The 19869-nt window shown below is 42.3% G+C and overlaps 1 protein-coding gene across 2 annotated transcripts in view; it reads right to left on the bottom strand.

The window, feature by feature from the left end:
* The window catches only part of DOK6 (docking protein 6), a 183230-nt gene that overhangs the window by 85049 nt on the left and 78312 nt on the right, over positions 1-19869 (bottom strand). For both annotated transcript variants that reach the window (XM_081148256.1, XM_081148255.1), the window contains exon 4: positions 427-546. In XM_081148256.1, coding sequence (XP_081004382.1) covers positions 427-546 — 120 coding nt within the window. The remainder of the gene's footprint in view (positions 1-426; positions 547-19869) is intronic.

The raw sequence follows: 19869 nt of genomic DNA, 5'->3' as shown, positions 1-19869 counted from the left end.
AGAATTATGAGAAATTAATTCCTGTTGTGGCATTCTAAGCTAAGACATTGTATTAGCCAAATTCCCTGAAATCAATTGATAAATAACATAAGCCAAATTTGTTCATATAGAATCTAACGTAAAATATCTTAAGAAAATGTAAGACTGTTGTCCATTCAAAGCCTTACATACAGTGAGTTAACTTATTAGCTATTTACTTAGATAAATGGCAATGTCACAGAGCAAGAAGTCAGGAGACCCGGCGTGTATCTTAGCATTCTCTCTAGTTGCTATGCAATCTTAAGAAAGTCTCTCAAACAGCTCAGATCAATCAGTTTATTTTCCTTGAAAACTGACTGGTCTGAAACATGCCCGGGCTCCTTTTCAGTTTCAGAGTTCTATGACTATGCGCGTACTTGACAAGGGTAGCAGGCAACTCCCACTTACCATTCTGTTCTCGCTGCACTCCTGCCGCCAGAAGGTCCGGTTCCCCGAGGCTGATGTCGTTCAGCCTGGTCCCCAGACACTCCATACAGAGGTGCTTGCACCACTCCTCGGCCTCCAGCTCTGAAAATGACCACACACCATGAGTCAGGTGATGCACAGGAATCATGGGGGAGGGGTGCTTCCCAGACCATTTCCCCAGGGATTTAGGAAAAGCTCGAAACCTACCCTAAGAAAACAAAAATGTTATATTCAAGAAGTGAAAAAAATAGTCCCACAATTATTTCCCACTGCTTGACATTATATTTTAAGGTGATTTAAAATTATTTCAATGTACTTTAACATATTTACAAATAATAACAAAATATTTACAATCTGGTATATTTAATATTGATTTGATTTTTGAAGGGAAATTTCTTAGAAAAATTAATTAAATATAAAATGAAAATATATACATGAATAATTGAAAATGTCAGACTAGACTGAGCAAGGGAATATTTTGCTAAATGTGACAGATTTGTGTGGGTTGAAGGTTTGATCCCCACGTCAGTCTGAATTTCAGTGGATCACAGATCAGATCAGCACAAGAATGTCAGTTTGGTGTTCTTTTTGGTAAACATCAGAAGTGGGGTCTCCTTACTTTAAAAATTTGGGAACAGGCTACTAAAAGTATCATTCTTCTTTAGCAAAGGCCAGTAATCTGAAATACAGATGAGATCACCACTCTTTTTATTACTTCTCAACTTTCTTATATTCTCAGGTGTTTTCTTTGCTTGAAATATTAGAATGTCTGACATCTACAGAGTCTTGTAGTATCTAACATTTTCACAAACATAAATAAACTTGATTCTAATATAAGCCTTGTGTAGGTGAAGGGGCTGAGGGTTAGATCTGTATCTGGGTCCCACAGCATATCATCATCATTGGTCAGGACCAAGACCAAATTGGAACCCAGGTCCTCTAGCTATTTTTAATACGCAGAGGTTTGAGAGAGTATGAGGTCGAAAATTTTGGGCCAAGCTTCCAAAAGCCCTCCATGGAAATTAGTCAAGAACTCTCCGTCGACACCTGCCCAGAGAGAGACGTTTCTGACTTTTCCATGTAGCACAAATCTATACAGAAGAGTTTACTATCGATTTCCCCACATCCTTTCTTGCTCTCCGTGGATGACACTCCAACCTTTGCCTTGGCATTTTCAACTCCTCATAAAAAGTTATCTGTGACAGGTCTTCTTGACTCCGTGGATTTAAATACCAACCTCTCTGCTCAGCGGTCAACACCGTGGAGCCTGGGGAATGTTTTCTTCCTGAGCCAGTCACGCTGCCTTAGCCTCAAAAATAGGTTTGACCAGTGAGATGTCAGGGCTAATTTGTCATTCATTTTTAGTTTTTAAAAAAATAAACTTTTTAAACTAAACTTTAAAAAATTTTATTGATTTTTAGAGAGGAAGGGAGAGAGAAACATCGATGTGTGTATGAGAGAGGGGAGATCCCTGCAATTCAGATGTCATCGAAGGTTCATTTCATTTTTAACAAACATTCACAGTGAACTCACTATAAGCCAGGCAATGTGCTAGGAGGAGTTTGTGTGAAAATCACAGTGTTTTCTGTTCTCAGTAATCTTCGAGTCTAGGTGGGTGGCAGATGAGTTTGGTGTGTGGTGCTCTGGAGGGCTTAGCCAGGAAGGAAATGGGGACTGACGGCCCAGGGTCGGCGGTAAGGAAGGAATCTGACCAGGGACAGCCAGGGAGAAGGTGAGGGTGAGTGTCTGTGTGTGGTGTGTGTCAGTGGGTATCAGTATGCGTGAGTGTGAGGGTATCTGTGAGCGTGTGTTTGTGTTTGTGTGTGTGTATGTTGGAGGAATCAGACTGGACTGAGGAGGCGGCCCGGAGCTGAGCTGGGAAGGCATGTCCAGAGCAGTGAGAGTGACCACCTGTGAACAGCTGGGGATGGTCCCGAGTTTGTGTAGTAAAATCAGCACTCTGCCCATGCTCGGCATGGTTTTGTCATATTTAGTTCAATTAGGTCAGCCCCAAACCCTCATCTCAGAAACTCTCAACTTTTGTAATCTGCATACTTGATCTAACAATTTTTCTGCAGAAAAGATGAATTTGTTTGAGTATTATCAAAGATCGTTTTTAAATCTGCTTTTGATAGTCACTTTTCAAATAGTTATAGCTTTACCTTTTATATGTTCTTTCTTAGGCAAACTCTATGCATTAAAGTCCTTTAATTTTTTACTGTTTGTTAAGTTACTTTGTCCCATCATTATTTAACTATCAATTTTCCCTGAATTATCTTTTATCTTTCACCTTTCCATGTTCTTTTTCTTACAGAAATGAGATTAAACACGACTGTGATAACTGAACCCATTGCATTTTAACTATTTATTTTCCCATAGACTAAGTGCCTTCTGTTGTTTCATCCTTCCAACTTCTATCTCAGTCTACACATAGTGTATAAATAATTAAACTTCTTTATGGAGGAATAAAGGCATAAAATGTTCTACAACATTGGCTGTATTTTTCTCTTGATAGAAATGCTTTTTCCATTAAGCCTTTTATCTGAAGAGCTTGCAGCTATGCTCAAATTCTTAATTCAGGTAAATGACTTTTTCTCTAGGACAGAAACACATGTTTTCATCATGTGTAGGATTAGTTAAATGAAGAAATTCAGTAATTTCCAAAAGAAAAATGGAAAGATATTTGGAAATAACAAATGGAGAAGAGAGAGACCAAACTAAATGAGTGAATTATGAGACAAATGGGTTTATTGATTGTAGGAAAAATGATGATCAGAAATAGGGTAACACAGAAATAGACTCAAAAGTGAGCAGCTCCTCCCAAGTTTCCTCCCATCCCTTCTTCACGAATTCTGGGGAGAGGATGTCTTATCCCTTTGAATCAGAGGAGCCCTTTACATAGCAGACCTTTAATAGATGCGTAGTGAATAAATAATTAAATTCAAGCTTTATTTCTTTCACTGAATGTAGACCCATGATGATAGCATGAAAGTTAAATGATCCAAACTGGGCTACATTTGAAAACAGTGAACACTTTTTCATCACATATACAAAACAGGCTATCCATCAGGATCATACAGCAGAACTGAAAAAAAACAAAACACCGAATTGGTGCAGTGTTAATTTAATATGAGATGCAGGCAAGACTAGTTGTATGCACAGATAATAAATTATTTCATTTAGTTCTCACTGGATTTAACTTTTATTGATAATCTTGGGAAAATGTAGGTAAAAATCATCCTTGTCATTCATATTTTGAGCATGTTAACCAAAGTTATTTTAACTCCCGTGTTGGTATATTGCATAACTCCAATATTGGATGAGCTCTCGTCCTGCTTCTATTGACTATTTTTTCTCTTTGTTCCTTTTCTGAGTATGATTGTTGATGTTTTCTTGAATGCTGGAAAGTACATATGAAACATTATAGAGAAAACTTGAGGATCTGAATGATGTTAGCTTTGTCTAGGGAGGGTTCAGTTCAGTTTTTTGCTAGTAGCTAGAGACTTACCAACTTTATCCAGCCTGGGACTCAGATGATTCAAATCTTGGTTTCTGGGTTTGACAATACTAGTTCATATTTAATTTTTCTTTATCTCTGGAGTATAGCACTTCAGGCTCACAGCAGAATATGAGATGTTTACAAGAGTCCCTTTTTCTTGGTGGACACTGAAATCCAAATTTGATTCCCAGTATCATGAGGCTATTGAACTCTTTCTTAGCCACCACTGTCAGCTTGGCTTCTCAGCCCCTTAGTGGTTACTTACTCAACAGTACCTAGCTCATGAAGCAAAGCAGAATCATATGTCTTCACTTCTCTGTGCTTCCTTCTCTCCAGTATCTTGTTTCCTCAAATCCTGGTTGCTGTGGAACTATCTAAACTCGATTTTTTTTCCTCCCTAGTTCCAAAAGACTGCCTGAAGCTTTCTCAGCAATCTGTCCATGGCCTCTTTCTACCTGGGCCTCAGCCTTTGGGATCTATGTGACTTATAACTTGGCAACCTGGTGCCCATGCTTCACATAGGGGAGTCTCCAAAGGAATGTCCCAGGAGAGATCTATTGTAGAATTTGTGGCCAAAATTTTTTTTTTTAAAGTCTCATTACTGGGATTACATTGCACAAATAGATGAATATAGAAAAACCTGACATTTTAGGCATTTTGTAAAGATTTATGTATTCATGTGGGTCTTCCATACTTCTCAGATTGTCTACTCCTAAGAATTATATGGGAATTTTTGCCACTGGAAATAAAGTCATTTGTTCCTATTACCTTTCCTAGATATGTATTGCTTCTTTGTAAGTCATTAATTTCTGCATATTGATCTTCTATCAAGCCACTTTACTGAACTCATTAATTCAAATTCATTTCCAATTGATTTTTTTTTGCATTTTCTAATTATATGATCATAGAGTTTGTCATGACTCAACTTTTAAAAAACACAGCTATGCAGAGAAATTTATTCACAGCAATATAAATGAACTGGCAAGCTCTGAGGATATTCGTTGCCACTGGTAACTTCAGTTTCTTCATCCTAACAGAAGTGAGCCAAGCCCTGGCAGTGAGAGGGCATGTCCCAAACTAACAGATCCTCTTTCTCACTCTTACCACGGGTGTGTGAAAATCCAGTCCATACGACACAAGGCATCACGTCTCAGACACCTGGCCAGGAGACTTGGTTAATGTAGTATTGAGCTATTCCCATTCCTCTGAGGCAGAAAGTTTTCATTGTAGAAAAAAGGCTTTGAGAAAAGTCTTGTCATAACTATTTCTTAAATGAATATAGATTCACTATCTTTTCTATAATTAGATGAGCCTTTTACATTTTACGAGTGATAGCTGTTGAAAAAAATATCAGTGTCCCTCTCATGCCTAGGGTTTGCATGTGTCCTTCCTGGGAGGGACACAGCATCACTACTCCTCAAATGAGAAGCTGTGTGGATAGTAAGAGAAGCTGGGGAAGCGTTCTCTCCAGGAAATAACTGGGGCTCATGAAAATGCTGTCTGGATGCTGTGCTCTAATAATATCATATCCAGTGGGATTATGTGCTTGATCGTACAAACCGTCTCTCTCTCTTTTTTGTGATTCAGCTCATGTTCTCTTTCTTAATTTATAGATTTCTTTTTATAATGAACATCTGAAATTGGCTAGAGATTTGACCTTCTGCATAGGAATCAATAAATAAAAAGGAATTTACTACTGTTCCTAATCATGTGGACAGTTATTTGACTGCATAGGGCAACAGGGGGCTGTTCTGATTATTTTCTATAAACTCCATCTGGGCACAAACAGGCCATGTACTGGCCCTTGACAAAGGCAGTGTGAGCGCGCAGGACTGCAAATCTCAGGCACGGACGTTCCGCCCACCAGCTAGTAGGGGACGTGCAGCGGACCCAACTTTGTGCCCTCACATCTGCTCCTTCTAGTCCTTGTTCTAGAGAGATTAATAAGCATTTATTGTGATTTTTAAGTTCCCCGGTAAAGGTCATTTACATAAACTCTCAATAAAGGGTGGTGAAGACATCCTTTCCACCCTTCAATGGACAAAAGAAAGGAGGAAACGGACCTATTTTTTGTTTTGTTTGGTCAGAAACAATGTATTTGTTTGCACCTAACTTACAAATATTCTGAAATTCTGCGCAATAACATCTGAATTTGTTTCTTTTTGACAGTCATCTTAACTAGGACAGTAAATAACTGTGGGGAAATGAGATGTTAAGGAAACATGCATGTGACTACAGTGGCCCTTTCTAGGTGTGTGGAGTAAGGGTTAAAGGTAAATTTTAAAAGCACTTTTTAACAACAGAAAAAAGAGATGCCAAGCTTCATGATGGTTCTAGGGCTAAGCAAGCATTTGATAGATCTGTGGACAGTTGGCGTAAGGTATTATTGCTATTGTTCAAATAGAAAAATAAATGCAATTAAAATTTCTCGTTACATATTTGCAATCAGTCTGGTCAATGATTAAGTGGAAATTGGTTTTGGAACAGCATTAGCATTGCTTCCTATTTATCGTCATTAAGGCTGAGTTCAGATTTTTAGGAAAATAAGCAGAAAAAAACATTTGTGTTTTGAAGGACGTGAGAGCATATAATTATACTAATTTGTTACTGGGATGCTGGCACTGCTCCAAACAGGTGGTCCACTGTTTAAGAGCAAATAATGAAAAGCATTCGGAAAGCGATGTCTGATTGCTAAATGGTTATATTTCTTTATACTTTTTTGGAGTAAAAAAATATTTTGGAGTCTGTCAGCCATAACATCAAATAAAGATACTCTGTCATTTTCTTTAATAAAGTTTAAATGTCATGATTCTACAAAACCAGTAACCCTTCTAAGACCCAGATGCCCTTCCTGCCTTCTCGCCCCTCACTCCTTGCCTCTCTCCCCTCCTACGGTTTGATGTGAGTGCTTCCGTCGCTCAGTCACTCAGCAAACAGGTGGTTAAGCCCCGTTAGGAGCAGGGCAGGTTCTCAGCAGCTGCCGGCCCTGCACAGATGAACTGAGACGCTGCTCTCAGAAATGTGCCAATTTGGAAGCGACTCCGTGTGGCTCGGCCACTCGGCCAATGGCACTGAGCTTCAGGCAGAGAAGAGCCCACACCTTTCCCCCTCCAAAGGCCCTTCTCCTAAAACCCAGCCTCTCCACAGGTACGAATGAGATAAAAACTGCTTAAAAGGAAAATACAAACAGTTAAGAAAGCTTAAGGACCAAGAGATTCTCTGTGAGACCGCGTTTGAGATCCCACTTTGAAAAGTAGACAACTGGCCAGGGAAAGAGTGGGACACCTGACGGAAGCCGTACTGGGGGCACCCCTGGGGACAGCAATTTCTCAGGCAGGCAGCTGGCAATAAGAGCAGCCCAGTGTCCAGCCTGCGTGCAGAGGGAGCGGGGCCAGCCAAGTATTCAGGTTTCCTTAGGTGAGACCGAGACCTCGGAGGCCTTTGTTTATTAGATTAACTCCGCTGCAGGTTAGCCTGGCTTTTGTGTAGACAACAAATTGAGCAGACAGACTGGGATAAGGGCAACCAGCTAAAATGGTCACTCAGAAGAAGACCCTTTGCTCAGGTGCATATGGTTACCTGGGAAACAGGCCACGGTCTGTCACCATCGGTTACCGGGGCCGCCATCCAGTTGAAAACTGGACCAGGGACTCTGGGAAGATAATTCTACTCTGGTTTAGCTTAAGAACAGGAAAGAAATTGGAGCGCGATGGGTAGAGATACTCAATTAGCTATTCCTTGGCCAATGAATAATGTTAGTATGTCCCTTGCGTCCGGTTGACACGCGCCGTTTTTTCTTTGAGTCTCTTCTCCCCTCCCCTTCTCTCTTTCCTGCAGTAATTTAGTCTCTTCTATACATCGGATGTGAGCTCTGGTTGTTCCCTGACTGGAAGGGGGTGTCATCAATCAATCGGGCATGTCATCAGGATCCCTGAGGGCCGGGCAGTGAAGACAGGTGTTGCAGGGACAGGTGAGCCCGAGGACCTGCAGGAGAGCGGGCCGCTGTCAAAGCCCTGCAAGCTCAGCCGGGCAGGGCGGGCGCCGCAGGGGAGGCAGGTGGGAGGCCAGCTCTGCTGAGTTCACAGGCGTCCCTTCCTTCCTCACCGGCCAAGCTCTCCTCTCTCCCGAACCTCCCTCAAGTGTGGGCCCTTGACCTCGGTTTCCCACGCTGCAGGAAGGGCCCTCACTGCTGCGAAGGGTTTGCTCTAAGACACTCATAAAATTGGAAGACATCTAGTGATATTTTGGCCAATTTTGTTTCTCGCTCTCCCAAGACCGTGGCAAAGTGGCCCTTAAGGGTCTTGAATTTCCTTCTCGGAAAACGTAGAAGTCTGACAACTAAAATATCAAGATCCCTTTGATATTCGGCTGAAAGTATTATGAACCCACCAAAGTAAATATGTAACTCACCTTAATCAAGGGCTTTCGAAGGTGACTATATAACCCTTTGCTGACTAAAAGAGGAGAGGCCAGTATCATTTACCAAGTGATTGGTGGAACTTGTCTTTCAAAGCGTGTGTATGGGGCCCTGGCCGGTGTGGTTTAGTTGGTTGCGTGTGGTCCCTGTGCACCAAAAGGTCACTGGTTTGATTCCTGGTCAGGGCTCGATCCTCGGTTGGGGGGGTGTGTGTGCAGGAGGCAGCCGATGGATGTCTCCTCCCTCTCCCTTCCTCTCTGAAAATCAATTAAAAAAACAAACACCAAAAAGAAAGCGTGTATATGGGGAGAAGTTAGGCGGAGTGGTTTTTCATGGTAAAACGTTTGTGAACCACTAGATTATAAATTCTTTGGGTGGGTCCCTTTGAGTTCTAAAATTCTGTGGGCACAAATGTGCTGCAGGGATGCTTCGAAGTTATTGCGATCGCTTCTCTCTCTTTTTTCTCCCTGAACAATGAGGGGCAGTGAAACATTCGGGGGAGGAGGCAGTGGTTAAGAGAGATAAACCCGAGTTACGCAGGCCCTTAAGTTTGGTAATTGCTGAACTGAACAACAATAAAGCGTCTTTTCATTGCTTTTTTACTCTCTTTTTAAAACCTTTAATATGTAAATGTACCTGATGAATTTTCAAAAGGGGAGGCCTATTACATTGTATTTCCCAAACTCATAGGAGCATGAAACTTCATTTTCCTGAGCATCTCTTGTGACCTCTTTTCTACAGAAAATACTCTTTAGATAATGCCCATCAGTGGGCTGTTAGGTGGATTTATGACAGAATAAAAGTGACTGGCAGGAGTAATTTGGCCATCAGAGAAATCAGGAGCATACCTAGAGGGGGCCATGTCTGGGGTGTTCTCTCCTGAGGGCTCCAGGCCAGGACTCTGGGTCTCAGACAGGGGGTGCAGGGTTCAGGGGTGAGGCAGGGGCGCTCTGCCATTCAGGACTGATTGTAAAGTTTTAAGGCACACACACAGCGCCCACCCCTACACACACACTCATACACACTCACCTGGGAACTGTAACTCCTGTACTAAAGTGAGGTCACTTCACCTAAACCCTCACTTCCCAGGCTGTGTTTCTACCTGCCCAGGTGAAGTGGACCTCATTTGCGTATGTGTTATGTGTTACCAAATACTGGAACACAAAATGTGATTTAGAAGCAATCGGACACCTGGCAGCCCCATCGCAGGCTGAGGGAGGTACTGCCAGTTGCAAAGGGTGGAGAAGTAACTTGTGATGTGGCAGTGGGTGGAAGGGACAGCGAAAGGATGGAAATCTCCGAAGGTGCAGGCAAGTCTTAGCCCGCGTTACCCAGAAAGCAGAGCCTGGGGCAGACACCTTGGCCTCTTGGAAGACTGTTCCTTGCCTTGCCCTCCAGGAGCACCGTGAGTGAACTGTCATGTGCAGAAGTCCACCTTTGGCAGCATCAACGTGTCTTGCTAACTAACTCGTGAAGCTCGCCTGGATTGTCTCTTTCTCCTGCAGTTCATCACAGGGCATCTCCGAGTCCACAGGGAGGGGGTGAAAGGAAGATGCCCAGACAAGAAAAACACCACGTGGGGTCTGCGATGTCTGTTCTTGAGATCTTGTGTCGTCTGCACCTGTGTGGACTTGATCCTGAATATTTTCATTGTACAGCTCATTGCCGCTGTCCACTTGACCTTGAGATCCGGCAGGTTTGCAGAAATCCAGTTCACAGAAGGTGCTTCCTGTCACACGGGCACTTGGTGCCTAGGGTCCAAAACTTATTCCTTCTGGAGGCCAGGATCATGCTGGGGGCAATTTTAAGATGGAGAGAAGGTCTCCTAAAAGGGCACAGGCTTGTTCCAGACCACTCGGTCTCTGCCCTGCAGAATTCCTGCCCGGGCTCACCAGCAACCCCAGTCAGCATGGCTGCCATGAAGCCAGCAGCTCTATCAGATCTACTGGTCACACAGGTAGGGGGAGGGATGCCTGCGACACAGCCCGGACACCCTGAAGAGTCCTTCCTTGTTCTGGACTCCACTGAAAACTGGCAAGCTTCCAAGTAAACCAAGACATGGCTTGGAGAAATATTCTGAAACATGATATTTGTTGTTTCCCAAAATCCAAAGAAGTCTTGCCCAACACTGAACATCTTCAGTGGTTGGTGGTGCTCAGTGTGACATGCTCAGTGTGACATGTGTTGGGCAGGGAGTTCAGACCTGGCACCTCCGTGAATCCCAATGCCTCCACCTCCACCTCGTCCCAGTTAACAAGTGGAAGTCTTGGCGACTGTGGTGCCACCATATACCAAGAGTGATCACTCTGAGTTTATAACCAGAAATTGGTTCTCACGGGACTAATCCAGCTCTCAAACCTGTCCTGAGGGCGTGCTGTCCCTAGCCAGTCCTGCTTCCCGGGCAGCATGAGTAGCTTGCAGAGACTGGGGGCACGTGGTTTCACTTTATTAGAAAGTAAGTTACTGGAGGAGCGGCGAGGGATGGGGAACCCAGGGAACGCCAATAGAAGGAGCCACTGTGGAGCTGGCCACCTCTACGTGCACATAAATTCTCCATCTAGCAGGTTGTCTCCTGAAACGCCATAACATCTGTGTCTCAAGCCAACCCACCAGGGGAGCAAAAGGACACCAGGTGTACCCCTGGAGCACCCCTACTTTTTCTGGTCACCCCTGTCTGAGTGCCAATCAGGATCCCATAGTACTTGAAGTGTTGGTGTCAACAGGAGACCCAATGGAGCAGAGTGACAGCCACACTGTGTATGCACTGTAAGTCTGCACCTGGGTAATGTCAGCTGGAGCCACCCCTAGCCATAGAAACATGAACCTGAAAAAAGGTCGGGGGATTCGCGGATTCTCTTAAGTCCATACATGGATTCCATTCACGGATTCTCTGAAGTCTATCCATAGATGGAGGAGAATCTTTGACTTAGAGCCATAAGCTTACAAACTTGTTGAGTGAAGGACGGACATGGCCAAAAAATGCAAACCATGATGCCCTTAGAGCATCCAAATTGGGGACTTGGTGGTGGCCATGGAGATTGGCATCTAACCAGAACAATTTCTCCAGTTATGTCTTATAAGTAGTATTAGAAGAAACAAAATGCTAGATTACTGGTGCTTTTTGAATTAGCTGGATTCTAATATTTATTTTGTTTTGCACCAAATGGTGCTTCTTTTTATATTCATTGTGTGGGAATTTGTAGAATGTATGTAGTTATAAATTTATCAACAAATGTATTTAAATAAAATACTGAAATTGTACATGTCTAAATATTGAGAAACATGTCTAAGGAGATCTTTAGAGTACCTGGCTACCAGGTAAGAGGATGACACCTACTGGTCAAACCATTTAATTGTCAGAGGCCACCAGGTGACTCTAATATTTAAAATTCATACCTACGAGCAGATATGACCCCAGGTTTCATCCTATATACAGTATTCTGATACAAAATATTTCAATAAAACCAAGAGACTATCCTAATCCTAGAATTATAAGATTATTTAGGTAATATTTAAATAAAAAAATTGAATGCAGGACTTTTAGAAACTGTAATCACTTTTCTAGATCTCCAATGGGAAGTTCAGAACACAAGGATGGAGACACATATATTAAAAGACTAGAGAATACATAAAAGCTCTCCCATCTCCACACACCACAATGCCTAAGTATTGACTATATTACAGCTTACACTCAGTTTCCTGTTGTCACAGGTTCAACACCTATCAGCTGGGACAATATGTCATCCTAAGACATACCCCAAATCTGGTTTTTAGTAATAATGTGTATACCTGTTAGATGGCTGTAAGGAGGAACCATTCTTCTTTGGGGGGAGCAGTCATAGAACAAACATCTAGCACAGCAAAGTGCATCTGAATAATGCGTAACGCATCCTAGCTACACTGACCAGAGTTGGTGGGAGCCCTTCACTCAGGGATGGGTAGGGAGCCAGGCAGCGGGGTGATGGGCAGGGCGGTCAGGGTGGTTAGTCTGTGTGAAGACGCAGTGCTCCATTGACCCAAGTGGCCAAATGAGACCGAGCAGTGACAGAAGATGAGGAAAGCTGGTGTTTCCAGCTGGGTGCAGTAAATTAACTGTATTACTCATGGAAGATCTCCTGCGCTCTGCCAGTCATACATTATCTGTCCATGCCTCAAATTCGACTGACAAATTATAGTCAGGATTTTGTTGGCTGGCAATTCTCTAGGGAATCCAGCAGCCTCAAAGGCACTGGGTTTATACAAGAACAATTTTATCTTCTCCAAACCCCTGGTGATCAAGTTTCCAAAGAGACAATTAGCAAACATGTTTTCTCAGATAGTCTTTGTTTTGTGTGTATTTCCTTAGTTGGTGCTTGATTCGGGAGGGACCCTTGAACGTGCCTGAATGCAAAGATGAGAGCTGTTGTTTCCAAAGTAGACTTAGCTGGAGGCACTTTATCAGAACAGGAATAGCTTGAAATGCTGCCTGATTCAACAATGACTACAACATCCTGATTGTCATCATGAAACAATCTGAGCTAATTCCTCCAGGTTGCCCGGTTACCCTTCTGTCACTTACATTTCTAAACATCGACAATTACTTGGAGGTATATCTACTTCTTACAGCCTTAAGGAATTATCTTAAGGAAAAGCCAATACATTTAGATTTTTCTAAATAACACAGAAAGTGTTTGGCAATATCCAAAGCATTTTACAGAAGCATTTAATTGGAATTCAATAAAGATCTGTAATGTACAATGCAATACATGCAGTCAGAATATAATTTCACCATTCAACCGAGAACAAAGACATCCAAAATAATGCCCTGGTCTGTGCAAATAGGAATGAATATAATGATAAGTGCTTTGTGAAACCTGGGGGCACTTCCTGGGAGGAACTATATCTATCCCCCATTATCAGGATTTCAATTTCTTTATAGCACTTTATGGCAACAGCAAGCCTCTTAGTCTAAATTCAGCCCTCTGGCTAGATTCTGACAATCTATTTGTGTTCCGGTTTCATGAATAATAAATGGCTCAATGTGAAGAAATACATAGCTTTCTTCACATGTGCAGGAAGTTTTAAATGAAATATTTAAACATAAATGCTACTACGTGTTTTTAAAAATCCAAAGGAATTAAAATTTGACAAGGTGGGCCACCCCCCTTTTCCCCGCCCATACCAAAGCAGCATGGTGTAATAACAAGAGCAGTGTGGTCAAGAAACCCAGGGTCCCTTTTCCAGTTGGTTTCGGAAGCATCTCCTTCAGCGTGATCAGGGTTTGGTCTTTCAGGTCTTCCCTGAAAACCTGCTGTTTGCATAGTGTGCAAGGTACGCTTGCATCACCTAATAGGTTTTCATGAGGAGTAAGAAATTGTTAAACATAACTGTCAAGTGCAGAGTCACCTGCACGTGGCCGTTTCTCCTGGAAGCTGCCGAGGAGCTGAAGGCAGACTGAAGACTGATGCTGAAGGAGGGTGTGAGACGAGATGAAGCAACCTGCACCCTGGATTGCTCCCCGAGCATGGGCGTGATGGGCACCAACCCCTAACTCTACAGGGGACGGGACACCCACAACCTTCTAGATGCACCACGTCCCCCTCCCGCTGCCGTGTAGACACGACATATCTAGCAATTCTTAATTCCGGTGCCCCAGGGGGTGGGAAGCATGCGGGCACCGCGGGCCATCCGAAATGGAAGCTCGCACAGGACAAGGAGTCCATTGTGGTTGGCGACATGCAAGACAAATATTAACTGCTTCCTCAATGCCAAGTCCTGAAGAAGGTTTTTATCCCACTTCTAAATAAATTAACAGTAACATAAATGTATATTACAAATTCCTCTTTCAACAGAAGGACAGCTGCAGGAATCAAGAAAGATGCGGGAGAAGGGCCAGCCATACTGCCACTGTTTAATTAAGTGCAGCGTGTGGGAGTGAAGTGTGGCAGTGACAAGTGTGATGTAGGGCCATCTAGCGTGACCAGGAAACATAGGCAACAATTATGTTTCATATCTTATTTGAAAGTTCAGCAAACTTCCATCTGGGCTCTTGCACGTGGAGCAAATGACAGAAATATTGCCCCCGGCTGGTCCCTGAAGACCACCAGTCTTCGGTGTCGCTCCAGGGGAGCCAGGCTATAAAGACGTAAAAATGAAGCAACTGCAGTGCTTTGGAGCTGCCTGAATGCTCTCACAACAGCTGCCCGGTTAACTTGGCAGGAACCACGAAGCTCAAGCTGGCAGAGCCCCAGCATTCTCTCTGATTGAAAACGTTTGGGCTTTGCAAAGAAACTGGAGTTTTCACTGCCATGGGATCATCCCTCCAGCCAGGGCGAGGTGCCCGCTGGGGTGTGGATAAGCCTCAGCCTTGGCATCTTGCTTGCCTATTGCCCACGACCGCCCCAGAGGACCTCAGTTAATTCTTCGGTACCCATGGGTCTTGCTCCAATCCGTCTAAGAAACCTTTCTCCATGAAAGTGGAATTACTCTCAGACCAATGTCCAAGCCATTCTCAAACCAATAAACCTAATAATTGTTTCTATATGTCTCTACAGAACTCCTGGGATATAGTGAGAATTTTAAAAAGGGGGATCCATAGTCAAATATATGTTTAGGAAACATCCCTCGTTTGTAGAGGCGTGACTTATCACATGCTGAGTATTTCTATAATAAATAAAATTGTTCCCCTCCACTTACTCAGAATTCCTCAAACATCTGATCACTCAACCATCCTCTCCTCATGTAATATTTATTAAACTTACAGAAATTAATGGTCTACAGAAGATAATTTGGGGAAACACCAATGTAAAACAAATTTCTTCAAGTTAGGTGCAGCAAATTACCATGTTACTCATTGACGGTCAAAGTTAAAATTGATTCTATAGGGCTCATTTTAGGAAACACATTTTTTTTTTTTTTTTTACATTATGTATAAAGTTCATTTAAAGGGCAACATGTGCATCTTAGATTTTTCTATTTTATGCAAATTTATGGAGTGACAGCTCTACAATTATACTGAAGAGGGCTGTCCCAGGCATAGACTCCGTTAGGTTACTGGGGTTGCCCCTTTTGTTAAATCTCTTCATCTTCATACTTGATTGATTTGACACCTATGATGTTTACACTTGAAGATCACTGAAGAGTTTAGGAAGCTTGATTACTTAAAATTATCACACACTCTCTCTGACGCACCATACACATTGCCCTGACTCCTGGTTTAAATGTGTCTGCACTGTTAGTCTCTGTCTGCTCCTGTGGGCTGTCATCAGAGACTGCATCCCTCGTAGTCTTTCGGCGTGTTGTAAACTGAGGTTCCCCCCTTCTCTGCCAACGCCACCATAGCTCGCCCCTGGTCTTACTTCAGTTTGTCTCGCCCCATCTTCTCTCCCTTTTTGCTCCTGGGCCCTGCTTTTCTCAGTTGTTGGAAAGTGAATCAGATCACGACACAGCAGGACTCCATGCCCTCCAATCCCTGCCCATGTCACCAAGCCACAGTCTTTGCTCAGGTCTATAAGGCGATCAAGAGTTTCACCATCCCTCTCAGCTTGACTTGGGTTCTGACCTCCACTCACCCCAGCCCTCATCCCATAATCTAGATGCCTAACCAGACAGGCCCCTCCTCTCCCTCTTCTTAGAGCATTGACTCTGCGCCTTTGAGATGTGACTCTTTTTAACAGCCCTACTGCCACTTTAACCACCCAAGATTGACCTGGGAGCCATCCCTCTGAGATATCATCATCCAGGAAGATGGTGCCCATCTCCCAGGCTCTGTGGGAGGGAAGGAGCCCACCTCCCCTGGATGCCTCGTTCCCATCATGACACTATTAACGAGCTCACTCTTCTTGTGGGTAAGACTGATTTTTCCTGTTCCTGCTGATGTTCTTGGTGGCACTTATATCCAAGTTATTAGACATTTTACCCACTTGTGCATATTTCCAGTCCCCTCCCACTAGATTATGAGCTTTTTGCAGACACCAATTTTTCTCTGCTTGTTCACAGCTGTATCCTTAATGCCTTGAACTGAGCCTTTACATGGTTGACATTTCATAAACCTTTTTAATTAATGAACAATAAAAGGAAATACTGTAAGGTATTCTCTTTCCTCTGGTAATCATCACCAACAAAAGTGGATGGATTGAGTGGGAGTTTAACGTGATAAAGGGAGAGGGAGAAGGGCACAGGTGACATTGGATGTCTTCCTGCTTTGGAGCAAGCAGTGGAATCATGTCTTATCTGAAGTTAGATGCATCTTTGATGTGAATCTTAATATAAGGTTGATCTTCACTTTGTCCAGGAATATAGATCGGGGGGCCACATTTCCCTAATCCCTATCTCGGAATTCACTTAATTCTACCCATGAAAACACCGATTTATCAGCTGTCCCTTAGTGTCTTTATTTCCATAGAGATAATATTTATGAATTAAAGTTTTGAAACAAAAAATTAAACAGATTTCAAAATAAGTGAGCCTGAGTCTATGAATATTTTTCATAGAGTTCAAATATTTTATGTGAATACTAAGTCCTGGGCTTGGTCCAAAAACACATACCATCAATGGTGCTGCTGCTGCTGCTGACATAGGAAATAGTCTAGTGATTTCATCTCTTCGAAGCAATTAAGATACCTGCTTAAAAACTACTGCAGATGCCCTGAGCACTTTCTCCTACCTTCAGGATTTGGACCTACACATGCGAGCATGTCCATTTGACCTTATACCTATGGAGCAAAGATAAATATTTATGATCGATAACAGACATAATGAGTCTGACTGCAGGGCTGGCTGGGTATAGATGAGCCCTCATTACGTGTATGAGCTACTGTGCAATTTGTTCTTTGAAGCGGAAGTACAACTAGGACAACTGAAGGTGACTCGCCCTTCCGAGATGCGCTAGCTGAGAACTTGATCAAGACACAGGTTTTATTTCCCTGACAAATTATAAAACAAACTTACTCTCCAGCCATAAAACATGCTCCTCTTAGGATTTTGACTCATAAAAATGTAATAAAACAACTTGAACTTGTGACCTCAAAGTGAATTCTGATTTGGTCTCGACACTAATAAAGAACTTACTGCATTCTCAGGTCACCTACTGCACTGGGTGACAGCCTTTTAAATAGCACCTGGGGCAGTTACCTATGTGACAAGGACACGGAAAACGCTGGAAGAAATGGAAGAAAACCAGTTTTCAGATCTTCTCTAGAGTTACCTCGCCAAGGTGTTCTAGAATGTATAGCAGCTTTCAGTGTATTTTAGTAATTTGAAAGCAGCACTTAAAAAAATACATTATACCAGTAGAGAGGGATATATAGGAGCTTTAAAGTAAAACTGATCTTCAAAAATGCTCAGAAACTCAGATGGGGAAGAGAAAAGGCATATTTAATAAGATTAGCTATAATCCCTGTGGCAGAAAGTAAAAGAATTCGAGAAAACACTATCTTATGCGTGCCAGTTGGGAAGGGCCTGCTTCTAGTCTGTATGATAAAGCGATTCAAAAGCCAAGATTCGTTCTAAATTTAATGACAAATTAAATGGCATTGTTAAGGGGTAAAAACACACACTAAGGAATCAGTTAATTAAACTGAAAATATGGCCCTAAAAAGAATCTGATGGACCTAGAGGGTATTATGCTAAGTGAAATAAGTCAGTCAGAGAAAGACAAATACCATCTGATTTCACTTATATGTGGAATCTAAACAATATAAATGAACAAAGAAAACAGAAACAGACTCACAGATACAGAGAACAGATGGATGGTTGCCAGAGGGGAAGGAAGTTGGGGGACTGGGTGAAAAAGGTGGAGGGATTGAGAAGTACAGATTGGTAGTCACAGAACAGTCATGGGAATGTAAATACAGCACAAGGAATATAGTCAATAATATTGTAATAACTATCTATGGGGCCAGGTGGGTACTGGAAATATCAGGGGGGACACTTTGTAAAGTACATGATTGTCTAACCACTATGCTGTGCACCTGAAACTAATACAGAATAATATTGAATGTAAACTGTAATTGAAAAATAATTTTTAAAAGAATCAGGAGGTCATTCTCTTATGAAATTTAATCCTGGCTAATCCTTTGTTGGTTTAATTGCATGTGGTTTAGGGATCCCGTAGATGGTCCTTGATTAAAAGGAGAGCTGTCACATTCATGAAAAGTGACACCAAACAACTTACAAAGAGATTGTGATTACTCGGACATTTCCTCTGATCACAGAAAAGCCTGTATCTCTAATTCCAGATGACAAACAAATACAACGTGCATGGAAGGTCTTGTTTTTTAGCTGCTAGGACTTGTTATAAAAACAGCTGCAAAAGCCTGCTATATTTTAAAAACATATAAATGTCAACTGTAATTGAAAAAAATAAATGCAAAATAGAAGGCTTTTTGAAATACATAAAAAATATATATTAGGCAGCTGTCTTTCTCTACTGATCGGAGATAGAAGTAAAAATTCCCATGATTTACTAACGTTTGGTACCGTGAGAGAGAAAGTGATTGCTGGAGGTCATCATGGTGATGGTGATCTTGGGGTATCTTTCACTCTTTAACTGAGGCAGGTTCAGGAAAGGGGAAAAAATTTCAGGGGCCAATAAATAAAACAAATTCATTTCTGAACTGTTTTCAGATTTATTAAGCACTAGGACTCCCAGAATACTGAAATGGCATGGATCCTTGCTCCAAGTCAGGAATTGATGAAAGAGATCGTCACTGGAGCCAAAAGGTGGCAATAGTTACCACTCACTATGAGTTTGCTCGATGCCTGGAGCTTTCTATCTATCTAACTGTTCACAGCACTATAAACTGTTCCATTTTGCAGATGGAAACATGAAGACTCACATAAACATATATATCAGCTAGGAGTGGGGGTTCTGAATTCACATCCTGGCTCTAGCACTTACTAATTATGGGCATCACAGTCTCTTTGTGTCATGTCTTTATCTTCATCTTATCCCCTCCAAAATGGGAATAATCACCTTCTCTAAGCTTTGCGAGGATTATTACGAGATTTAAATGAGTTCATGGGACAGGGCACAGCACAGGAAACACAATAGTATTTGATAAATGGTTGTGGCCATCCTCAGAGGGATTTAGTATTTTGCCTAAGGTCCCAGAGCTGACAAGTGTCTGAACTGGATTCATCTATTTCCACAGCTTTACTTTCTTAGACGACAAAGAGCTTTTCTCGTAAATATAATTATGTACATTGTGAGTCAGTATCGGATAAGACAATACAGATGCTCAATGAATTATTTAGACCGAAGTTGAATTTTACTCTCCTAGTTATGTGTTAGGTAGGTTTGTTAGACAACATCCCTGAATATAATGCATGAAGTGTCCACAATAATTATTACAGTGTTTAAGCAAAGCGTCGTGGAAATGGGGAAATGGCGATTCCAACTCAAATGAGTGTATTTTGCTTTCATGTGATTTAGGAGAGGTGGTGGTGGACACGGGTGGTTACTTCACAGTCGGGTACACTCCCATAAATTCTTATATTCCTCACATTCCCAAGTGGGGACCAGTCTCAA

This window comes from Miniopterus schreibersii (assembly GCF_964146895.1).
Source record: "Miniopterus schreibersii genome assembly, chromosome: 10".
In the NCBI taxonomy this organism is placed as follows: domain Eukaryota; kingdom Metazoa; phylum Chordata; class Mammalia; order Chiroptera; family Miniopteridae; genus Miniopterus; species Miniopterus schreibersii.
This window is presented reverse-complemented; position numbering and strand designations above follow the sequence as displayed.